We start from the raw sequence: 23,476 nt of genomic DNA, 5'->3' as shown, positions 1-23,476 counted from the left end.
TTCTGGGCTCAGATAAAACGATTGGCCATCTTTCACCAGAGCGTCTGGGACTGGCTGCCTGTTTCTCAGTTTCCACATCTGAAAAATACAAATAGAAGACAGCAAATGAACCCTTGACCTGCAGCCTACGCGGTGGCTGCTCAGTAGATACATATGGAATGCAGAATGAAAGGAGCAGAGAACCCATGGATGGAGAAGCACTGGAAGGAGAAATCCTCCTCCTACAGAAGAGAACTTCACTCAAACGGGTCTTATATAGTTTCCTTCTTTTAGGTAAGAGTGCTAGGCTCCTCCTCTAGGCAGAAAACTCTCAGGGGGCAGGGAAATATCTGTAGATTGATGACAAAATGTTCTATTCTTCTGTTCATCAGTCCTTGGAATAGTCAGTCCATCCACCTGTCCACCCACCCCCCCACCTGTCCACGCATCCACCTGCATATCCATCCAGCCACCCATCTGTCATCTAGCCCCCATCCACCAGCCTATCCATCCCTTCATCTGTCGGCTCCCCCTCCCACCCACCCTTCCATCCGTCCACCCAGCCATCCATCTATCATCCGTCTACTGATTCATTTTACAGCAAATATTTATGAATGGGAGTGAGTGGTTGGTGGCTTTCTCTGCAGCCTCCTGACTCCAGCTGTCCCTTCCCAAGAGTCTCCAGGGCAGGAGAGACCATGTGGGTTGATCACAGGGTCAGGAGCAGGAGCCTACTCAGGTCTCTCCCTTCCCTGGGGTGGGGGTGGCGTAGGGCCGTTGGGACCCGCTGGAGCCTGCCAGTCTCACACTAGCAGCTCGAGCTGCCTTCCCGCTCCTCAGCCCGGCTGGGCGGGGCGGCAACTCCTTGGAGCTGGGGACGACCCCTTCTGTTAAATCCGGGGCGGGCCATTCAAACAGCAAAAGGGGAGTGTGGCTTGTCCTGAGTCATCGCCGCACGTGTTTGTCCCCTCTTGTTTTCTTGGCTGCTAGTACCCGCGGTCCTGGAAACAGTTCTGGGTACTCAGCGCGCCTGGGGGGGTGGGGGAAGGGAAGAACCAGGCTGAACCCTCGGAGCGGCCACTTTTGAAGTGACTTCGCAGCGTGCGGTTGGTGCCACGAGGTGCGCCGAGGGAGGTCTGCCGGCGCCTGAGGTCTACCCACGCGCGGCCCTGGGCCAGGCGGGCACCGCACGTGGGCGCAGCGCGCTTCCCAGGCCGCATAGGTGGGCGCCGGCTGCGAACCCACCCCTCCGCGCTGGCCGGCCGGGATGCGCTCCCTCCGCGCCGCGCTGGGACTGCTGCTCCTGGGGGTGCTCCAAGCCCTCCCGCAGGTAAGGGGGTGACAGGAGCCCACTGCCCAGAGCCCGCTCCTTCCCACGGCCGCTCTGAGCCCCGGACAGTGTCCCGCGCATGGAGAACAGGGACGCTCCGTGCTTCATTCCCTGCCCGGCTGGAGTGAGAGAGTGCAGGTGGCAAGCAGGGGGAGCCGAATATGCAAGTATTCACAGGTGGGAGGTTGGCTGATGGGCTAGTGGGGTGCCCCCGCCCCGCCCTCGCAGAATGCTAGGATTATTCATTCATTCACGGTTAACTGAGCAGAGGGGACTGCCTGCAGGAGTGCGGCTGTTTGAGGTGGGCGTCCTGGGCAGGCCAGGTGGGCCTCCTTTAGTGAATGCCTGCCCTCTGTGTGCATTCTCCCTGATGCTCGCGTCTCTTCCAGGCCAGGGGACATCTCCCTTGGCCAGAGGAGGTTGGTGTTAGTCTCTCCCAGCATCTTGCCCCTGGTCCCTAGGCTGGCCCCTGACCACCTAAGGATCCAGCCAGGGAGAGAGAGTTGGGTGTGGAGGAGAAGCAGGGTGAAGGTGCTGGATCAGCCAGGTTAGCTTCCCCCGTCCCTGTCCAGCCAACCATCACGCGGGTTTCATGCCCTGGAGCACGCGGTGAGTGTCTGCCTCTGGAAGAAGGTTGGGTAGAGGGACTGACATCTGTTGTGGAAAGCCCCAGAACCAAATCTGGGGACTGCTTCAGGAAAATTGAGCACTCACCAGTGGCCAGCACCAAAGTAGGCACGGGATGGGAAGAACTCAGATGAATCAGATGTGTCTGCTGTATCAGCACGGGGCGCAGAGTCCAAAGGGGAAACCATGATACCCATTGTAGAACCCAGTAGGCGCCCGTGAGTGCCTGCTGAATATCGGTACAGAGGGCAAAGGCAGGGACGGTAGGCTTCTAGGGGAGGGGCAGAGCCCACCCCCTTTAATCTACAGGAAGGGGGACCCACACTGTGGAGTTCAGTCCTATTCATCTCGACCTTAGGGAAGGGGGAGGAGGGTCTGGGTGGGTGGGTACAAGCTGATGTCCCCTTCCATCTTCAATGGGATGATGTGAGACCCCCCCCCCCACCCCACACACAGGGCCGTGGAGGCAGCTGACAGTGTTACATGACCCTGGCTAGGGACCCCCTCCCCCCAGCCCTCCAAGCCCTCTGCTGATGACCCGGGAGAGGATGAGAGTTTGGGCAGGGTACCAAGGTCTTGGGGAGACCAAGGGAAGGCAGGCATGTGAAGGGGCCAGTGTGCAGCAGCTGGAGCGCACGTACTTCCTTTCTGTCGAGTGCAGCCCCTCTTCAAATGAAAAAGCAATATGTACTTAATTACACGTGGAACATATCCTCAACGCAAAAAATCGAAATCCTGCAGACAAAGCTAAATCTTTGGACACCTCCTCATCCTGATTCCTTTGAAGATGTGGCTGCCCTTATTGCTTTGGTGTTTCCTTTGCAGGCCTTTATAAATGCACGTCCACATTTATACTGATTTTGTAGAAATAGCTAGGGTTTTCCACATACTGTACCATACTAACCTATATGGCACGTACAGTCTCCGATGGCTTTTGCAATGTCTGCACTATGTCTTGGAGAACTTCCCGTGTTGATGCTTGCAGATCCCTCACTTACCTTTACGAATGCTATATAATGTTTCCCCAGATGGGAGTTTCCAGGGTTTATTTCTTTATGTCTCTGATGAATGGGTGATCAGTTTCCTTCTGTTGTTTGTTTGCTGTCGAAATGTGCAGCTCTGTATGGATGCTTTGGGGGATGTGGGTGCTGCTTTCCCAGAGAAGAAGCTGAGAAGAGAATATCAAGGTGCAGGGGGGAAATGCATTCAAATTAAAACACGCTGCCAGCTTGCCTTCCAGCATGGCTGGACATTTACCCTCCCACCCGCAATGCATGAGAGTAGCAACTTCCCCACATCCTAACCGACTTCTGATCTTATCGGAGTTTTTATTTTTGTCACTGTGACCCGTGAAAAGGGCCATAGCCTTGTTGTCTTAATTTGCATCTCCCGCCTACCAGAGAGGCTGAGCGTCACGTGGGCTCAGGCACCGGGTCGTTTCTTGGCAGGAGTCTGCCTGCCAGCTCGGTCCCCCCTTTTACCCCACGAGCCTTCTTCCACTTCTGCTATCCCAGTAAAGATCTGGAAAGTTCCTTATTAAAAACAAGCAAACAAACACATCCAAAACCAGGCCTTCAATTTGAAATCCTTTCTTCATCACCCTGTGAGTTTAGGAGACACCATCATTTTGTGGTTGGCGCCCTGAGGCAAGAATGCTTTCTTGCTGTGTCTTATCTCCTGAGAAAGGGATCTGGCCTCTGATGCAAGAGTGGATTTTATAATGTGACCCAGGATTACTCTGAGAGAAGGGTTACTCCCTCCATCCTCCATCTTTTCATCTAGGCCCCCTGGGGGGAGGTGGCGGGACAGGGAGGCCCAAGGCCTTTCCCCGCCGAGCTCTGCAGACTGAGTCCTCCCAGTCACCATCTTCCAGGCCAGGGCGAGGGCTCCAAGCCTCCCTTCCACTTCTACCCTCCCCCCGCCCTTCCAGCTCTGTGTTCCTCCAGCCAGATGTAGACTTCTGCTCTGAGTTATGGCTCCTGCGGGCAGGTTCCCAAGGATGAATCTTTGCTGGGGTGACAAATAAGCCCTATGTGTCCTCCTCCCCCGAGCTAGTGACCCCACAGAGTGCAGTGCTAATGGTGGAATTTGGGCACGGGCAGGAGGACAGGAAGGACTTTCCGGTTTCTTGGAAAACGGGGCTTATCCAGGATTGTTCCAATCCCGCACGGAGGCAGAATTCCACCCTATGCACCAGGACGAGGGGACCTGGAGAGAGGGGCCCTGGATGCGAAGGGGGCGGGAGGTGCTGGCTGGTCTTCATCAAGGCCTCCTCTTCCTCGCAGGCGGCCAGGAGAGTGCGGTGGGGTGGGGGGGCATTACTCAGTTTGAGAGCAGTCAGTGCTGGAAGAAGGTAGCATTTACTGTAAGTTTCTGCCTCTGCTCCCACTCATATCTGACCTAGACTTGTTTCTTGACTTGATTGTGATTCATCCTTAGGCTCATAGGCACCTTCCCCAACGCCCCACTTCACCTCAGGAACATCGTCAGGAGGCAAACGGAGCCGAGGGATGCCTGTGTCTGGGCTCGGGGAGCCCCGGGTGGCTGGGGGTCCTTGGTACACATGGTTAGTTCAGCCCAGCCTGGGCCAGCGTGGCCTCGTCCGGCTCATGCATTGACCCTGGGGTGTGTGACTGGGATCCGGGTCCCCATTTTCCAGATGAGGGTGTGGAGACTCGGAGGCGGGGGTGGGTCCTGCCCACAGTCCCAGGACCGGTCAGGAATAGAGCAGGACCAGAGCCCCAGGCCCGATGGACAGAGTGTAAAAAAAAAAGGCAGCTCTGGGCAACACCAGTTCATCAGCTTCCCTCCTCCCCGCCCCTCCAGGGCGGAGTAGGAAGACCTCATTCTGGAATCTTTGCTGCCTATGGTCAAAAACCACTGGGCGTTCTCAGTGGCCTCAGCAGTGGGGAGGGACTTTTTGTACCCACTCAGTCCAGTTACTCACTGAGTGCCTAAGTCTTCAGGGACATTCATCCAAGTATTCATTCATTAACTCGTGCATTCATTCATTCAGAACGTCTCAAAGGAGCAGCTGCTCTGTGCCAGGCACCACTCCAGGGGTTTTCATTCCAGGTAATCACTCAGCCTCTGCTTGTAAGCCTCTGCGGACAGGGTGCTCACCACCTCCCGAGGCAGCTCATGCCTCCCTGGGTTAGCTCTGATGTTTAGAAGTCCTTGTGATGCAGTGCAGTCTCTCTCCTGGAAGCTTCTACCCATCGGTCCTAGTTCTGGGACTGGGGCACCTCCAACCTCCTCAGAAACACCTCCCGGTGATGTAAAGACTGTCACCTGGGTCTCCCTGGAGTCTCCCGGCCACTCATACCACCCAGGGCCTCCAACGTATATTTGTCTTGTGGCAAGGGCTCGAAGCCTGTTCTTACCAATTCATTCATTCCACAAACATTTACCAGGCACCTCCTGTGTGCCAGGGAGCGTTCTGGATGCTGCAGGTACCTTCATTGCCAGCCTCAGGGAACTGACACCTGCCATGTTGACTCTTACAGTGGAGAGGATTGTACCTAGCTGGTGTGAGAGGGACAGGCGACTTCCTAGGTGGGAAAACGGGACGGCCTGTTCTCTGGGAGGTGGCCACATACAGAGGAACGAAGGGGAGGTTAGCAGGAGAGCAGCTGGGGCCCTGAGGAGCTGGAGAAACAGGAAGGAGGCCCGTGTGGCCAGGGGGAGAGGGCAAGGCGGGAGGGGTACGAGAGGGAAGCGGGGAAGTAGGGGATGGCACGGACCTTTGTGGACTGCGGCCAGAGGGTTTGGGCATGGGAGCGACATCACCTGATCCGTTTTAAAGGTCCTTCTGTCTGCTGGGGGGTGGCGGGAGCAGGCAGGATGGGAGCAGGAGGCCAGGCTATTGACGGGGTCCAGACAGGGGCACGTGGAGACAGGAATGTACTTTGGAGCTAGAATCAACAGGACCTGCGGATGGACGGGGTGTGAGTGCAGAGAGCAAGACGGGAATCGGGGATCCTGTCCAGATTTGGGGGCTCTGCATCTGATTGAACGGTGGGGTCATTTACAGAGATGGGAAAACTGGGCACAGGCAGATAGATGTTTGGGAGAAAAGCATGCATTCTGTTTTGCCCAAGTTCAAGTGTCAGTGGGGGTTGCGTGTTGGAGTCTGGAGCTCTCTACTGGGCTTGGGCCCCGGATGTGGGTCTCTGGTACCAGAAGTGACTGCAGAATTTCTGGTGCTTTCTGGCCAAGGAGCATCAACACCTCCCTCGCTGGAGCCACCTTACTTCATTTGATGTGGCCCAAGCCCCATGTTTTTTTAGTCAGGACATTATCCTGTTGATTCATTCCAACCCAAAGGTAGGCTCTTCCATTCCTCCTGGTTACATTTTATATTAGTTCTCTCTTGCTACCGTAACAGATTATCACTAATTTGGTGGCTTGACACAGCACAAATTTATGATCTTGTAGCTCTGGAGGTCAGAAATCTACAACCGGTCAGCTGGGCTGCATTCCTCTGGACGTTCTGGGAAATTTTCCCTGGACTTTTCCAGCTTCTAGAGGCTGCCTGCATTCTTTGGCTCATGGCCCCAAGTCACTCTGACCTATGCTTCTGTTGTCACATCTCCTCTCTGACTCTGCCCCTCCTACCTCCCTCTACTAAGGGCCCCTGTGACCAAATCGGGGTCCACATGGATAATCCGGGATAATCTCCCCATCTCAAGATCCTAAACTTAGTCACATTGGCAGAGTCCCTTTTGCCATGTAAGGTGACATCTTCACAAGTTCCAGGGGTCAGGAGGTGGACATCTCGGGGGCTGTCCCTCCACCCACCACACGCTTCCTCCTGCCGACTCTGGCCCACTGCCTTTGTCGAGTCTTTTGTGGGAGACACTGCAGCATCATGGGTAAGCGAGCGCAACGGCTTTTTGGCCAGCCTGCCAGGTGTACACCCTCGTGCTCTTGGGCAAGTTAAGTCACTTCTCTGTGCCTCAGTTTCCCCATCCATAGAATAGGGATACTAATAGTTGCTGCCTGGTGGGGCTGTTGGAAGGATTATAAGGGATAATGTGTGAAAAGTGCTGAGAACAGCTGGTACATGGCGAGTGCCGTGTAAAGGTAAGCCATTATTAAGTGCCTGTTGTATGCGAGGCAGTGTGGATGCAGGATGAAGGTGAACCAGTTACATTCCTTGTGCTCAAGGCGGCAGATGGGAAAGGGACATGGAAGAGAGCGTGACCAGGACTGCGTGCGGAACTGTCCCAGGCCTGCGGGAGCCCACAAGGGCCCGTCGTCACCCAAACCTGGGTTGGTGCAGGGGCCTTACAGAGAGGGCAGAAGAGGCGGCCAGGCTGCAGAGTTTGTGACAACAGACACTGCCCCATGGCTGGTGCCAAGTCCTCACCAATGTCCATTCAAACAGCACGTCAGCGAGGGGTTGGGGCCGCCTGGCGCTTGCTCTTGAAGCTCCGTCAGCAGGTGTCACGCAGGGTCTCTGGGCCCCCAGGGGCCTGAGAACTGCGGGAGGCATCGTCTACCTCTTCATTCCATCGCCTGCGGCCTGCAGATGCGGTTCCTGCGCTCGGGGGCTGCACAGTCTCTTGCACCGGTTCCAATCCTCCAGGACCAGGAGAGTCCCAAGGCGAACCATCACCTTCCCACCCGGGACGCGTGCTCCCTCTGCTACCGAGTCAGGAGAGGGGGCCACGAGTTCTCTGTCCAAACAGTCCGGGGGCTGGGCCCCTGCCTCCCCGACGTGTGGGCCGGGAGGATGGAGATGTCAAGGAAACACCCGGCCCCTTCCAGCAAGTGGGCTGACGCTCTGGAGGAGTCCAAGGCACCTCCAAGAGGAGACAGAAGGCCCGAGTACCTGGGGGTCTCCTTATTCTTAATACCATCCAATTTTCCCCAGCAGCCGCAGGGGTCCCTTGGTGGCTGTGGCTGCTGGGCTCTGTTATTCTGGGGGCAGGGACGGGACTTTACCACGTCTGAAGTGAGCTGAATGTGCAGCTCGGACATCTGCTGCAGCCCCAGAGCTTTCGGGAAGACTGGAATCGGAACAGCTGGCCCCTGCAGCCAGCCTGGGCTTTCTGTGGGGCAGGAGGGGCGTCTGTGGGAATGAGGAGTGAGCAGCTGCAGAACTTGCACTCGAGGCCAGACCTCGATAATATTGACGTACTCGCCTCCATCCCATCCATCTCCTCTCATATTAGTTGCTCTACAACCTTTAGTGGCTCCCCATTGCCAAAGGCAACATTTTCCAAAGTCATTCCCGTGGAATAGTAGTTCCATGAGGAAACGGTTCCATGGCCAACTGAATTTAAGAAATATCTTGTCTCTCTGTTCCCCGACTTTCTTTGGAGAATCAGTGAGGGAGTAAGCACCTCGAAGGCTCTGAGGGGCCCTAGAACTTAAAACGAAAACCTCTCAAGTGGAATCCTGTGGTTCTTTGCTTGTGTCTTGTTTTGTTTGGCACCTGTTGGCATCCTGCTGAACCAGCAGTTGCTGGAGCACGGTGTGGGAAATGGCAAGTAAGTGCAGCCTGGCTGGCCGTGAGTCCTGGGCCTCATCTCCCGCTGTCCAGCCCATCAAACCCCTGAATTCCTGCCTCTGGACCTCTGCTCTGTCCTGGGATGCCCTCCCCTCACTTCCTTCTGTCGAGATCCTAGCCATCCTTCCAGGATCAACAGAAGTGCTCCTCCTCCGAGAAGCCATCATGAATCCAAGCTCCTTCTCATTTTCTGCTTTTGTTACTCTGCTTTGCATTATCGACTCATGTATTTCTGTGATCTCGCCTGCGAGGTTCCCCTTCCTTCCTTCCTTTCTTCCACAGATTGTTATTTAGTGTCTCTGTCCGCCTGCTCTGGGAGCTGTCTTCACGAGGCTCAGCTGTCTAGCATCGGCGTCTCTGTCGTCCCCAGCCTCTGGCCCAGCGCCTGGTTCGTACCGGGCCTTCAGGGAGCGCGTGGTGGAGGGGACTCAGGTTTATTCTTTGTCTTCTCAGCTGGGACCCTGTTTTAGTTTCCTATAGTGGCTGTCATTACTCACCTTAGTGGCCTAAAACAACACAAATTATTATCTTTCAGTTCGGTAGTCCCTAAGTCCACAATGGTTGTCACTGGGCTGGGATCAAGGCGAGGGCAGGGCTGTGCTCCACTGGAGGCTCAGGGGAAAACCCATTCCCTTGCCTTTCCAGCTTCTAGATGCCTCCTGCATTCCTTGGCTCGTGGCCCCTTCCTCCATTTTCACGCCAGCTGTGTAGCATCTCTCTGATCCTGCTTCCATCGTGGTCGCATCTCTCTCTCTGAGTTGGACTCTTCTCTCTCTCTCTTGCACTTTTAAGGCCCCTTGTGATGACACTGGGACCATCTGCATCATCCAGGATCACTTCGCCTCTCAAGGTTCTGATGAGCAGTCTTAATGCCACCTTTGCCACGTAAAGTGACGTAGTCATAGGTTCTGAGCATTAGGACGTGGACATCTTTGGAGGGGACTCTTCTGCTGAGCACAGACCCCTTCTCACCTCCTTCTTCCACCCCACGTGGGAGGTACTCTGTGAGGATGGCTACTGTTCTTGTAAACATCATCTTAGAGAAGGTGCTCGCTGTTCCCGGGGCTCCCTCCAGCCGGGGCTCCTGGCTGCATCCTCCATGGCTCTTTCTACGTCCACTGTCTTTGGGTTTCATCTCCAGCCACACAGCCGGGCTGCACAGAGCTATGCGCACTCCCCCTCAGCTCCCTGGAGCCCAGAGGTGGGAAGCTCCACCTGGCTCCTGCCCTTGGGCGTGGCAGCCCAGAGGGATGCAGCCCGCAGCCAGGGATGGACTGTGTGCCTGTGGGTGCGTCTAAGGTCGGCCGGGTGGAGGATGACTTCCATTTCAGGTGGTCTCTCGGTCTGGAGCTCAGGTGAGTGCTTGGGGTGGAGAGCAGGATTCCAATGTCCATCTCTAGGACTAGGAGATGATGAAGCGCAGCCGGAGGGCAGAATAGCCTAGTGGTTACTTACAAGTAGAGCTGTGGTCAGCAGAACAATGGTCCCTTAAAATGTCCACATCCTAGTCCCTGGTACCTGTGAATACGTCACCTCCCAAGGAAAAGGGGACTTTGTAGGTGTGATTAAGGGCACAGGCCTTTAGATAGGGAGAGCAGCCTGGACCATCCAGGTGCGCCCACTGTCCTTACTAGTCCTTATGTGCAGAGAACTTTCCTGGCGGCGTTAGAGAGAGATGATACAAAAGAAGAGGGAGACGTGATGAGAGACAACCTCCACCCACTGTTGTGGGCTTTGCAGAGGGAGGAAGGGGGCCGTGAGCCCGGCAACGCGAGCCAAGGAGGGCAGCAGCCTCTGGAAGCTGGCAACAACCTTAGCCGACGGTCAGCAAAGAGATGGGACCTCAGTCTCACCCGCAGGGAAATGAGTTCTGCCCTAGAGCCTCCAGCAAGGACGCAGCCCTGCCCACACCTTCATTTTAGCCTGCTCAGACCTGACCTGGATGGGGGTGACCCGCGAGGGGTCCCTGGGAAGTGGCACACATGAGTGAGGTCCGAAGGATGAGTTGGGGTGGGGAATGGGGCGGTCGGGGGAAGAGCGTGCTCAAGGCTGCTGGAGGGAGGGAGGGAGCGCGCGCGAGTGGGGAATGGGGTGCAAGTGGGAATGGAAAGAAGGCTGGTGGGTGAGGATGCACAGGCCAGATGGTCCAGGGCCGGCCGGGCAGGGTCTCTCGGGCTACTGTGAGGACTGGGCTTTACTCACAGTTTAGTCGGAAGCCATCTGAGTGTCCTCAGCAAGTGGGGGGAGGAGACCAGATCTGTGTTTTGAAAAGCTCCCTCTGGCATCTGCACGGAGTGGGACATGAGGGATGCGGTGGATGTGAGGAGACCCTTCGGTGGCCGCTGTCAAGTCTAGACGGCGGGGGTGGGTGGGAGGGGTGAGGAAGAGCTGGTGGGGGTGAGGGTAGAACTGGTGTTTAAACAGACAGGACTAACCATGCAAAGCCTGGTGGGTGAGAGCCTGCGCGAGATGGCTCAGGCCAATCCAGTCTGTAACCCTGCCTAGCTTGTGACTTTAGGCAAGTTTCTTAACCTCTCTGTGCCTCAGTTTCCCTGTCTGTAAAGTGAGATAGACAGTAGGTCTAGTGTGGGGCCTGGGATTCTGCATTTTGAGCGTGTTCCCAAGTGGTGCCGATGCTGCTAGCCCAGGCACCTCGCCTTGAGTAACAGAGAGGCGGATCCCCGGGGTGGGGTGGGGCACGCCTCCCAGCTCTGGCCCTTTAGGGTATTTTGCTTTTGATCTGACTCTCCCCGGAGACCCCCAGCTCTAGACTGTCCTCCTGCAGGTGCCACCTGGCTTCTGGTCCCTCTATGAGCCGAAACCAGGTGGGGCTTTTTGAAAGTGAAATTTACCAGGTTTTGCAGGGAAAACCAAACCAACCTGAAAATAGAGAGGTTGAGAAATGGGACGGTTTTCAGGCCACTCTCTCTTTATCTTGATGCCACTAAGCCTGGGCCATGGGCCTTTGGTTGCACAGCTCATCACCCTGTGGACACCTCGCTCTGCCTCGAACCTGCGGGAAACCCCACCCAAAAGCCCCCCTCCTGGTCCTCGGGCTTCCCCCTCCCACTCTCCCCTTCCTGACCCCTGTCCCTCCCAGGCAGGGGCCAGAGCACAGCCCAGCAGTCTCTCCCCCTTCCCCCGGGGCAGCAAGAGCTGATGGACTGTCCAGGGTCTTGGCCCACGGCCAGAGGGACTTGGTAGGCCCCTGGCTATTGAGAGGGTCAGATCTCTTGGGGCTGCTGTGGACACCGAGGCTGCCTTCTCTGCCAGGAGCTGGGAGAGGCGAGGGCCTGTGTGGGTGGGCCAGGGGGTCGAGGGGCAGTGGGGTGAATGGAAGATGGCAGAGGGAGAGCAATGAATGGGGTGGAGGGTGAGGGCTCTGCCTGGGGCCTGAGACAGGGCCATCTTTTGGGGACCACAGATAGTGCAGCAAAGGTGAAGCTCAGGGCCCCAATGCCACCTCTCCCTAGGTTATAGGTTGGGAATACCCTGGGAAGGCGGGGTTGTCCCCCCCCATGGAGCAATAGTTCCAGGAGCATTCAGCTCTCTGTGCACAGTGGGTGCTTGATGCCCTCCTGTAGCGACAAGAGTCAGCTGACCTGGACTCAGCCTGACCGGCCGCCGGCGTGATCTCGGGCAGGTCTCTCGCCTCTCAGAGACCGGTTTCCACGGCAGTAGGGTCTCACAGGGCTGTTGGGTTCAGTAACTGCTGTCGTTACTTCAACAACATGTGTGCATCGCTTTGACCCCATTTTCTGGGCGCTTCTAAAACGCTGACATCATAGGCAAGAAAAAGAAAAAAATTCCCCAGCGTCTCTACCAGAGAAGGTCATCCACGGCGCCTGGGGCGTCTGCGGCGGGCGCTGGGGGGTGGGGCTGAGCTGTGCCAGACGAGGACTCCACCTACAGCTCTGCAGACGGCTGGGGGCAGCGGGGGTCCAGCGCCTCCACGGGATTAGCGGGGCTAGCCCCTTCCCCCATCAGCTCCGCGCGGGAACGGAGCCCCCAGGTCCTCTATTCCTGCCCCCCTGGGGCTCCGATGGGCTCGCGCTGGACGCCTGGCGGAGACCCCGCCGGCCCTCCGGACAGCGGGAGGACAGCGCCCCCTGGTGCCAGGCCGCGGACTTACACAGACTTGTTGAAAAGCTGCGGGTCCTTCCCGAGCGCCTACGCGTCCTGGAGGGGGTTACCTACGGCTGCGATTTGTACCATCGCTTTATTCCTCTCTCTCTACGTGTACACATATTATTACTATTATTAATCTTCTTTTGCTGGACCGCTTGCAAATGACTTGCAGACGTTTTGATCCGTCACCCCTAAATCCTCCAGCACCTTTCTTTTACCACAGGACGCCTCTTGGAGAAACAAGTGTCCGGTTCATGCGTTCCCCGTGGATAGACACGGTGGAACACAACGTCCGTGTTCAACCTCAGCAGCTGTCTCAGCGGTCTCCTTCCCACCGCGCTGCAGGGTCCAGGCCAGACACCATCCGCTGCTCAAGTCTCTCTCCTCTCCTTTATTCTGGGACATTCCACAGCTCTTCTTTGTCTTCATGCACTGGCATGTTTAAAGAGCCCAGACCCACTGTTTGTAGAAAGTCCTTCAGTTTGGGTTTATCTGACGTTTCCTCATGATTTGATTCAGCTTGTGGACTTTTGGTAGGAAAACCACGGATGTGATATGGTGTCCTTCTCAGCACCCTGGACCTTTTTTATTTTACAGATGGGCAGCCCCCAGCCCAGAGAGGGGGAGAGAACTGGGGATACAGTGAAGCTCAAATCTCCTCTCTGGCTTAGTTGCTGTGTGACCTTGGGTAGGTGACTGCACCTCTCTGAACTGCAGTTTCCTGATCTATAACATGGGGTGGTGATCTGGCCCCAAAGGGCTGGGGGTGGCATAAAGGAGGAGATGTGTGACTCAGGGGGAGTGATACGCAGTACCATGGGCTCCCTATCCTTCTCTGCACCTCCCACCCCTCCACTGTCCAGGGTGTGGTGGCAGGAGGGGAAGGGTAAGCTCCCTTCAGCTGCACCCCCAGGCCCTGGCAGAGGGAGCAGGGTTTGGGTCCGCGCGCGGCACCCTCACGTCTGTAGCCATCAGTGAGATGCAGGCAGGCCAGAAGGGGAACACTCAGGCCAAGACGAGAATTTTCCCCACACGCAGCAGGCCTGGCAGGGGTGAACTGGCACCCTCAGCTCATCCTCCCTTAGGCTTCTGAGCTCATCCGGTGACATGCTGCAGGTCAGGGACAACCTCAGGCTGTCCTGGCAGCTCTCTGCCCCTGGAGAGGCTCCCGGGAGCACCCTGGTTTCCTGGAGAAGAATGAGAGCCTGCTGGAGGGAGGAGGCTGGGCGGCGGCTGGCAAGGAGAATGTCCTCGAGGCCCGGCTCTGGATTAAGTGAGAAAGGAGACACACAGTGCCATGGGATGGGTGTCGTGCTAATGTCAGGTTATATTTATTATTTCAAATTTACATGGGGAAGTTTCAGATGTGCAAAAAAAGGAAAAAAGAAGGATGTAACCGATACTGCCTGCATCCACCTTCTAGCCACACGGGCCTCCTGCTGCTCTCTGACCGGGACGGAGGGTTTGTGTATTAATTTTCCCTGTTTCCTTGAGTGGAGAGAAGAGTAGCAAAGCCCCTTAGGCCGGCCAGGCGCCTCCTCGGGGCAGGGGGTGGGGGTGATAAATGGCTTCTGCTTCCTCCCACCAACCAAGAAAGCCTCTACCCCATTCATCCCACAAGTGGCTGCCTCCCACCTCCTGTCTCCTGGCACCATCTCGATGCTGGAGATACAGAGGTGGGCACAGCTCCCTCCTTCCTCTCCCCCGCCCCTTCCTGGAGCTCCGTGTCAGAGGTCTGCCAGGAAACCTGCTCCCTGCTCCGATTTCTTTCTCCCAGGAAGGACGAAGTTCCTTTCCACGATCCCAGGAGACTTTCCTCTCTTGAACCCCCTGTAACAAAGGGGCTTAACTTCCAAAGAGGCCTGGAAATGTGTGTGTGTGGGGGGGGCTTGTTAAAAATGCATATTCCTGGAGAGATCGTGTCTTGACCCCTACTTCACACCATGCACCAAAATGAAACCCAAATATGACAGGTGAAGCGACATTCTCTAGAAAGTAATGTGGGAGGATATCTCAATGACAGTGGGGGGGCAAATAGTGTTTAAATAGGACATAAACCATAAAAGAAAAGATTGATAAATTGTATTTCATTAAAACTAAGAACTTCTGTTCATCAAAAGACTCCACTAAGAAAGTGGAAAGGCAAGCCCTAGGATGGGAGAAGGTATTTGCAGCACATTTACTCAAGAAAGGGCTCCTATCCAGAATATATAAAGAACTCCCACACATCAACGAGAAAAGTCAGACCATCCAATTTTTTTTAAAAAATAGGCAAAAGACCTGAACAGGCATCTTACAAGAGAGAACATCCAAATGGCTAAAAAACATGGGAAAAGGTACCCAACATCATTACTCATCAGAGAAATGCAAGTAAAAGACACAATGAACTACCACTCCACACTCACCAAAATGGCTAAAATTTTAAAAACTGACAATGCCAAGTGTTGACAAGGATGTGGAGCAATCGGAACCCTCAGACACTGCTGGGAAGTGTCCATTAGCACAGTTTAGGAAACTGTATGGAGAATCTATCACAGCTAAGCAAGCACATCCTTTATGACGCAGCAATTCCACTCATGGGTATACATCCAACAGGAATGTGTACACTTGTGCACCAAAATATATGGACAGGAACAGCCCTAGCTGCACTATTCATAATGATCAAGAAGTAGAAACAGCCCAAAGGTCCATCAGGAGTAGAATAGATAAATAAATTGTGCATATTCATGCGATGCCATACTGCAAGGGAAGGAATTGAGTGAACGGGTACTATTTGCAACAATGTGGATGATTCTCACCAAGCAGTGTTGAGTTAAAGAAGACAGTTGCAAGAGAACGGAGTGTATGATTCTACGTGTGTCAAGTTCAAAAGCAGACAAGGCGAATCTGTGGTGTGAAGTCAGCTGGGTCCTTTCATGGGTAGTGCATGGGAAGGGCCACGAGGGAGGGTGCTGGGGTGCCAGCAAGGTCCTGTTTCTTGATCTGGATGCTGGTTGCAAGATGTGTTCACCCTGTAAAAATTCAGTGGGTATACACTTGAGATCTATTAGACATCAACAAACAAGTTTCCCAGAAATCCTCATTGCTGGGTCCATGCCAGAGGCGAGGTAGGAGGCAACTGAATTAATCCAAGGGAGAGGGGATCGGGGCTGGGACCAGGCGGAGGAGGCGGGGATATGGGTCCAAAGAGGCTGAGAGAATTTGTTGATGGGTTGGATGTGAGCATGACAGAAGGAGAGAGTCAAGGGAGGCCCCAGGGTCTGGGCCTGAGTTGTGGAGGCTGCAGTTGCCATCACCTGCCAGGGGAGCCCGACGGCGGAGCGGGTTGGAGGGACATGTGACATCAGGAGCTTCCGTCCTGAGTCTCTCCTGTGACACGAGGCTCAGTCTCAGCGAGTGGAGACCAGGCCTCCTGGGACTGAGGGGCAGGAGGGAGGATGGGTGTCTGGGACCCGCCTGGCCTCACCAGTTTGTCCCACCCTCCAGGGTCAAGCCCCCACGGACCCCTGTGCTGGAGACCCCAGCCGCTACCACGACGAGGCTGCCGGCAAGTGCTGCTACCGCTGCCCTGGGGGTGAGTAGGGGTGCTGGGGGTGCGACAAGGGTGAGGTTTTGTCCTCAAGTTACAACACTCTGGGCGACTGGTGAGCGGGAAAGGCAGGAGCCAACATCGTCACTGTCACATTGGCTCTAGGTCCGCTAAGGCCGCCCTCTGTGAGTTTCTGTTTGTAACTAACGGCTGCCCCTCACCGGACACTTGCTGTAGACGCGCTGGTCTGAGACCTTCTCCTGCATTGCCTCCTCTGCTCGGACCCTCCCAGCTGTCCCTTGTGAGTGTCCTTTTGCAGATGAGGCTTTTGGGGTGCTGCAAGCTTACATAACTTGCCCAAGGTCACCCAGCTGGCTGGGGCTGGAGCGCAGGTTCTGTGACCCCGGAGCCTGGTCTCTGATCCCCTGCTGGCCGCCCTCACTTCTGGGCCTACAAGCCCTTTGCATGCCTTCCCTTCTCAGGCCCAGAACACGCATTTATTCCAGGGCCACCTGGACTGCAGATCTCTCGGGGACCAGCCTCAGCCCAGAGCTCACTTCCTAGAAGGCTCGCCCACCCCCAGCCCAAAGATCAGCTCGAGTAGATTGTCAGGAAGTCCTTCCAGAACAAGGGTGAGCCTTGTTCTTTTCACTTCACAGATGATGCTCAGGCCGGAGGAGTTGAGCCCCCAACACAGGCTCATGGGGCACTGCCATCCTCTGTGGTTGTTACTGAAAGTCCCAAGGCTCATCCAGTGGCCTTAGCTGGGTGGGGCATGAGATCAAACTGAACTGTGGTCTCTGACCTCCGGAGACGGTGACCCCTGGGGGAAGAAGGAGCTTAGTTATGCCAGCGGAGGGTGTGAGGACTGTGCGTGGCTGGTTCATCGTGCTGGGCCTTTGGAAGTGGGCGCGGGTCTTCAGGATGGGCAGGCGGCCCAGCTACCCATCCCTAAGGCTCCCAGCATTGCTGTCTGGAGGCTGGTGACAGGCCATGATGCACAAAGTCACCAAGGGTATGTGGCCGGAGCTGGGCGAGAACCCAGCTCAGCCTGTTCCAGACCACAAGGCAGACGGAGCCCACGCTCAGGCCAGCAGGGGACCGAGAGAAACATTTTGGGAGAGGATTTGATATCTTCTATTTCCAAAAATGGTTCAAAGTCATCACTGTAGGGGAAAAGTAGAACTTGGCTGGACTTTGTCACCTTTATTTTGTGGTTCAGTGTTGGTTTTAAAGTGTCTATTGGGGGGTCTCTGTGCTTTCTTCACTGCCTGGGGTTCCAGCGCCTAACAGGCCCCTCCCGTCTCCTCCCAGCCCTCTCCCCCCCTCTCCATTCCCGTCCTTCCCCTCCATCCCTCCCCCCTCTCCATGCCCCTCCTTCCCCGTCCAGTCCCCTCTTCCCCGCTCCAGCCCGCATCCATCTACCCATCTGTCTCCGTCCGCGTGGGCTGCCATAACCACCACCACAGACTGGGGGCTCGAACAACATCTGTTTCCTCCCATTCTGGAGTCTAGAAAGTCCAAGGTCGAGATGCCAGCGGGGTTTGGTTTCTGGTGAGAAATCTCTTCTTGGCTTGCAGCCAGCCGCCTTCTCATGGCTGAGAGAGACATCTCCTTGCAAGGCCAGCGATCCTATCAGATCAGGGCTCCACCCTTATGACCTGATTTATGCTTAATTACCTCCTAAATGCCTTGTCTCCAAATACAGTCACATTAGGGGTCAGGGTTTCAACATATGCATCTGGGGGGGGGCACAGTTCAGTGCCTGGCACCATCCCCGTCCCGTCCGTCCCCATCCATCTGGCCACCCTCCCCCATCCCGTTCTCATCCACTCTTGCACCCAGCCGTCCAACAGTCATTTACTGCTTGTTCCTCTGGTGAGGTCGCTTGTCACCTTTCCAGCTTTTTCTCCCTTCGCCTTTCTCCAGGAACTGCTGTGCTTTGTGTCCTGTGAACCTACTGTGCGCTTTCAAGTCTCTGGGCCTCTGTCTGCAGCTGGGACACCCTCCCCCACCATCTCCACCTGCTGCAATGCCGGCACCCCTTCCTCCGTGAAGCCCTCCCTCACCAGCCCAGTGCTATGTGGCTGGTGCACAGTGCTTCTCCCCAGGCCCACTGCGGTCAGTGTTCTGGAGTGGTGTGGCCCACAGTGCTCCGTGACTTTCCTTGGGACCCCCAATCCAAGCCACGGGGAGAAAGACACTTCCTCCCCATGTCCTCTGGTGGGGCCCTAGCGGGAGTGCTTGGAGAGAACGTGACATCCTGGTCCCAGGCTCCCTCCACTTAGATGCTGTGACTTGGGAAGAGGGGGGTCCCTCTCCAAGGCCCAGTGACTGGGGTTGGCTGAGGGCTCCTGCTGGTGTGGTGGGCGGGCCTTATACTGGAGTTTTATTGACCCCGTGCTTCCGGGCAAGAAAGAGAGGAAAAATGAAAAACCCACAAAAACCCCTTCCTCCGTCTCTCGGGGAAATTACTGACATTTTGCCCGCCCTCTGCAATCAGCGCTCAGCTGTGTGGCAGGCTTTGTATGGGGGCGGCTTGGTGGAGGAAGGAAATGGAGACCTTTGAGATTGAGAAGTTTAGATGTCATCGGTTCCTCCTCTCACCCAGGCCTGTAATGCCCTTTCTTGCATCCTTGACAGCTGATCCCCAGCCCTCTGCTTACACACCCTCAGTGACGGGGAGCTCACTCACTGTTTCATAACAACGGCAAGGCTTAACATTGGTGGAGCACCCCCCTGCCAGCCACAGTGCTGAGCCCTTTACCTAAATCAGCTCGTGGAACCCGGACAGGAAACCAGAGCGGAGACCTGGACGTGGCGGGGTTCAGGGGTTTTCCTGTGGTCACGTGCTAGCAAGTGGCTCAGGTGGGGCTCGTACGTAGCCATCCCACTCAACCAACTGACCAGATTTGGGGAGGCAGGAGAGCATGCCAGTGAAGAGCCGAGTCGGGGCTACACTCGCTTCCTCTTCTGCATGCTGCTTCCTCGACCCCCCTCCCCTGGGTGCAGGACTCGCTCCTCATAGGTGGGGGCTCCCCTGCGGGTGTGGGGGCCCTGCCCAGGTGTCGGGGGACGATGTGAAGCCTGGCCCTGTGCTGGGCAGAGAGCCTGGCTGGTTTGTGGCGGGTCTATCCCGTCTTGTCCCAGGAGCTGAGGCTTTCTCCGAGGGCTGTGAGCAGGAAGGAGGAGGGGAGGCCTCCGCTGGCCGTCCTGCCCTTGGCCAAGCTTGGCTGGCCCACAGCTCCCTCCCCCGTCTGCAGTTCTCCTTCAGGACAACGGGAGGGACGCTTGACAAACATCTTCCAGCCCCAGTCCCAAAACAAGAAGAAAGCATCTGATGACTCAGATGAATCCAGATGTCCACCGCTGTTCTGGTTCCCCAAGGCCAGAACGGCCCTGGAGCACGCTGGAGGGCCAGGGGCGGGATAAGCGATTCCCCAAGAAGGGCACCCTGTGGGCTGGAAAGCCCTTCCAAAGCACGTCTGCTGCAACAGGCTGTGGGAATCTGGGGAGGGGCTGCTGGGAGCCGTGGGAACACGCTCCTGGGGGACCTGACCTGGTCGGAGGGTTCAGGGGGCCTTCCTTGAGGAGGTGGCATCTAAAGGGGTCCTGAGAATGAACAGGGGTTGGCCTGGCCAAAGTGGGGGAGGGTGTGCTCTGGATCGAGGTCACAGAATATGCCGAGGCCTAGAGTGAGCAGGGATGGCCGCTCAGGGACTGGGAGGGAATCCACGGGGCCAGAGCACAGGGTGTGGAGGGGGAGCGTGGGAGGGGAGGCTGGAGGGGCTGGCGGCCCAGACTCGGTGAGGGGAGTTTCTGGGGCCGGGTGGCCTGACCGCCCTGGCAATGAGCCAGAGGTGAGAGGCCGCCGGGAATGTTCTCACAGACTTGGAGAACATCTGGAAGAGGGCTGATCAGAGACGGGGAGTGGAATGTGGCTGGAGGCAGAGCAGGGTGGAAGGACACATGGGAACGATTCTAAGAACACCACCCAGCTCCAGAGCCGTTCTTGACCGTTTTTGTTTCTGATTATGAAAGTGATACTCAGTGGAGAAGATCTCTGTGGAAAGTGGGAAAAAGAAACTAGAATAAACAGTCACATGCTTTTGCTACCTCTGCGCCAGCCCCGGGGCCTTTCTGCTCTTTGCACAAGCCACCTGGTCCCTCCTCAGGGCCCTGGCACTGGCCCTTCCCTCTGCCTGGCTGCCTCCTCCAGCCCTTCTGACTCAGGGGCCTCCGACCCCGCTCTACGGAGCTCCCACTCCACGCCCCACTGCCTTTCGCTCTGTAGCTCCTGCTTCCTTTTCTTCAGTTTGTATCCACAGTGGAAAACAACTTGCTCGTTGCTCTCTCCCTTGCTTGTCCCTCTTCCGTACGTGTAACTCCGTGGGAGCAGGGACTCCACTCCTTCAGTCTCTAAGGCCGCGCCCGGTGCAGAAGAGCTGGTCAGGAATGTGAGTTGAGTGAAAAAACAGTCCACCAGTGAATCAGCACTTGGAGCCCTTGACTGTCTTTTCTGCAGGAGAGGGTTTCTAACTTTCACCCCCTGCGCTGAGGGGTGATTTTAAAGGGACCCAGAGAGGGGATGCGGACGAGTCAGATGATCAGGAAAGTTCCATGAAGGGAGGGTATTTCAGCCTGACCTGACTGGACATAAGGGCTTCCCGGCGGGTGCCAGTGGGGATGGAGGGCACCTCAACCTGGACAAGAGCGTCTGTCTTAGTGTCCTTGGGCTGCCGTCAACAAAGTGCCACAAACTGAGCAGCTTAAAGAACAGAAATTTCTTTCTCACGGTTCCGGAGGCCAGAAGTCCAAGATCAACGTGTCGGCAGGGCTCTTGGGCCCCTCTCCCAGCTTCTGGCTGCTTCTGGGCTTGTGGCGGCACGACTCCAGGCTTCACATGGCCGGTTCCCTGTGTGCACGTCTGTTTCTGTATCCAATTTCCCCTTTTGCTCAAGATGCCAGTCATATTGACTTAGGGCTCACCCTAATGACTCCATTTTAACTTGATTACCTCTGCGAGGACCCTCTCTCCAAATAAGACCACATTCTGAGATCCTGGGGGTTGAGACTTCAGCATATCTTTTTGCGGGACATAATTCAACCCATCGCAACATTCTAGGACCTAGGAGGAGTGCCAGAGGAAAGACCGAGAAGCCCAGGCCAGCTGAAACAGAGGGTGCACGAAGTGATTGATGGACACTAATGCCAAACTGGGAGTCTGGAGACAGAGAGAGGCCTGGGAATGCCAGGCTGAGGAGTCTGTATCGATTTGGTGCCCAGAACATGTATTGATCACTATGTGCCAGACCCTGTGACAGGGGAATCATTGGTGAGCAGAAATGGAAAAGTCTATCCTTGAGGAGCTGACATTCATGTAGGAAATTCAAACACTAGCACAATTTATCCCACAAATAAATGTGAGATTGCAACAGAGTTAGGTGTGGGAGGGCGAGGTGCATGGGTCTCTGACGGTTTATAACAGGGGTCCTGACCAAGTTGCTGAGGAAGTGATGCCTCGACTATGATATGAAGGCTGAGTGGGAATTTACTAGGGGAAAGTGGAGAGGAGTATTCCTGGCACAGGACCAGCTGTGCAAAGGCCCTGGGGCAGAAGGGAGCATGGCCCCTTTAGGGAACAGGGAGACTCCAGTGTGGCTAGAGATTAGATAGCAAGGGGGATATAGATGGGCAGAACCTCCTTAACCGTGGTAAGGACTTAGGCCTCTATCCTGGGAGCTGTGAGAAGCCTTTGAAAGTTTTAGACAAGGTGATGGGATGAGATTTACCCTCTGAACGACCTCTGGGGACCTGCTGAAGTTTTCTGAGCTAGAAGGTGCCAGCGATCAAGCTAGTATTTTTGAGAGGTCCTTGCATGTTATTCTAGAGCAGGGCTCTTACCTTGGGGTCCATGGACCCCCAAGGGTCCACAGGTAGACTTCAGGGGTGCTGTGCGCCCGAATGAGTTCACTTATTTTCATTAGCTTCTAACTAAAATTCGCTTTATGAATTAAGGCAACAAAGTACGGTAGTAACACAGTACCTGCAGCTTTTCCGTCAGCAGAAATCAGATATTCTCATATTGTATTACAACTGTACTACCCTTGCTGCAAATATCACAAAATACTGTTTATGCTCATCACTACTCTGAAACTGTGGGACTTATTAGACCTTATTTAATGGGTTTACAACGTGTCACATATATTACTGTATCTTAAATTATTTCGTTTAATGCTTTGACAGCCAGATTTCAACATGGCTGGATTCCTTTGGAATCCTAGGTATTTTATTTAATGCACTTAAAGACATGATTCTGGGCAGCGGCCAAAGGCTTCCCTGGACTGACTAAAAGGCACGTGAAATGTTGAGCACTCTGGGTGTAGATTCTTTTGGTTGTAACTAACAGAAGCCTAACTCACTTAGGCCCAAACAAGAAAAAGAGAAATAATTGGCTCGATAATGGAGAAGTCCATGGTGCCATCAGTTCACGTGAAGTGACGTCCTCAGGAGTCCGTGTCTCTCCCATCTCATCGCCGTCTTCTCAGGCGGCCCCTGCCCACGCTGCGCAGCCACATGGCAGCTCCGGGCTCGCCTCGTCCTTTCACCTGGAAATCCATCAGTAGACAGGGGCTTTTGCCCGGGGGGCTTTTATGAAACTCTCAGAGATGCACTCATTGGCTGGCCGGGGTCATGTGCCCCTGAGCCAATCACAGTGGTGAGGAACATGTGCTCTGATTGGCCTGTCTGGGTCATGTGCCCATCCAGGAGGATGAGGTATTCTGATTGGCCAGCCTGGGTCATGTGCTCCTCCCGGAAGCCGGCTGTGGGAGGTGTCCTGACTAAACCATCACTAGGCGGAGTGGAGGGGGGCGGGTGAACGTCCCTGCCGACATCCGGGATGCCCCCTACCCTTTTGCCGCATACAGTCGGTCCCATCCCTGTCGAGTTTGGGCGTCACCGGCTGCTGGGAGATTTGGTGCTTCTCAGTCCGCCCCATGAGGCTCCCCAGTTCCTGCAGTGAAAGTGGACTCGTGCGGGAATGGTAACCAGTGCTCCTCTGGCACTTGCTACGTGCCGGGAACTGCTGTCACACCTCACACGTGTTTCCTCACAATCTCTTTAATCCTGTCGACGACCCTAGGAGGCAGATCCTGTTATTAACTTAACGGTGCCCATGAGGTCATTGTCACTTGCCCAGGGCCACGCAGTTGGCACGTGGCAGCCCCGGAATCCCAGGCCCAGCTCCTTCTCTGTGCGCCTCACCCTGTGCTGCTTCTCCCACCTGCCAGGTGCCCTCGTGGGTGTCAGTGCCTCCATCTAGAACACAACAGCTGGGCTAACACGTTTGGGGGGGTTTAGGGGT

The 23,476-nt window shown here is 55.6% G+C and overlaps 1 protein-coding gene across 4 annotated transcripts in view; it reads left to right on the top strand.

Annotated features, from left to right (window-relative positions):
* The first annotated feature begins 797 nt into the window (after window positions 1-797).
* TNFRSF8 (TNF receptor superfamily member 8) overlaps window positions 798-23,476 on the top strand; it is a 63,600-nt gene continuing 40,921 nt past the window's right edge. The window contains exons 1-2 of one of the 4 annotated variants that reach the window (XM_070253248.1): window positions 798-1,309; window positions 16,068-16,155. In XM_070253248.1, the coding sequence (XP_070109349.1) occupies window positions 1,247-1,309; window positions 16,068-16,155 (151 nt within the window). In that variant the 5' untranslated portion in view covers window positions 798-1,246. Of the gene's footprint in view, window positions 1,310-16,067; window positions 16,156-22,902; window positions 23,403-23,476 lie in introns of those variants that run through there. The other 3 variants (XM_023635762.2, XM_005607515.4, XM_070253242.1) reach the window with 3 other exon arrangements.

The sequence above is a fragment of the Equus caballus genome, chromosome 2 (assembly GCF_041296265.1).
Source record: "Equus caballus isolate H_3958 breed thoroughbred chromosome 2, TB-T2T, whole genome shotgun sequence".
NCBI classification, from domain to species: domain Eukaryota; kingdom Metazoa; phylum Chordata; class Mammalia; order Perissodactyla; family Equidae; genus Equus; species Equus caballus.
The sequence above is the reverse complement of the archived record's forward strand: the minus strand, read 5'-3'. Positions and strand labels throughout refer to the sequence as shown.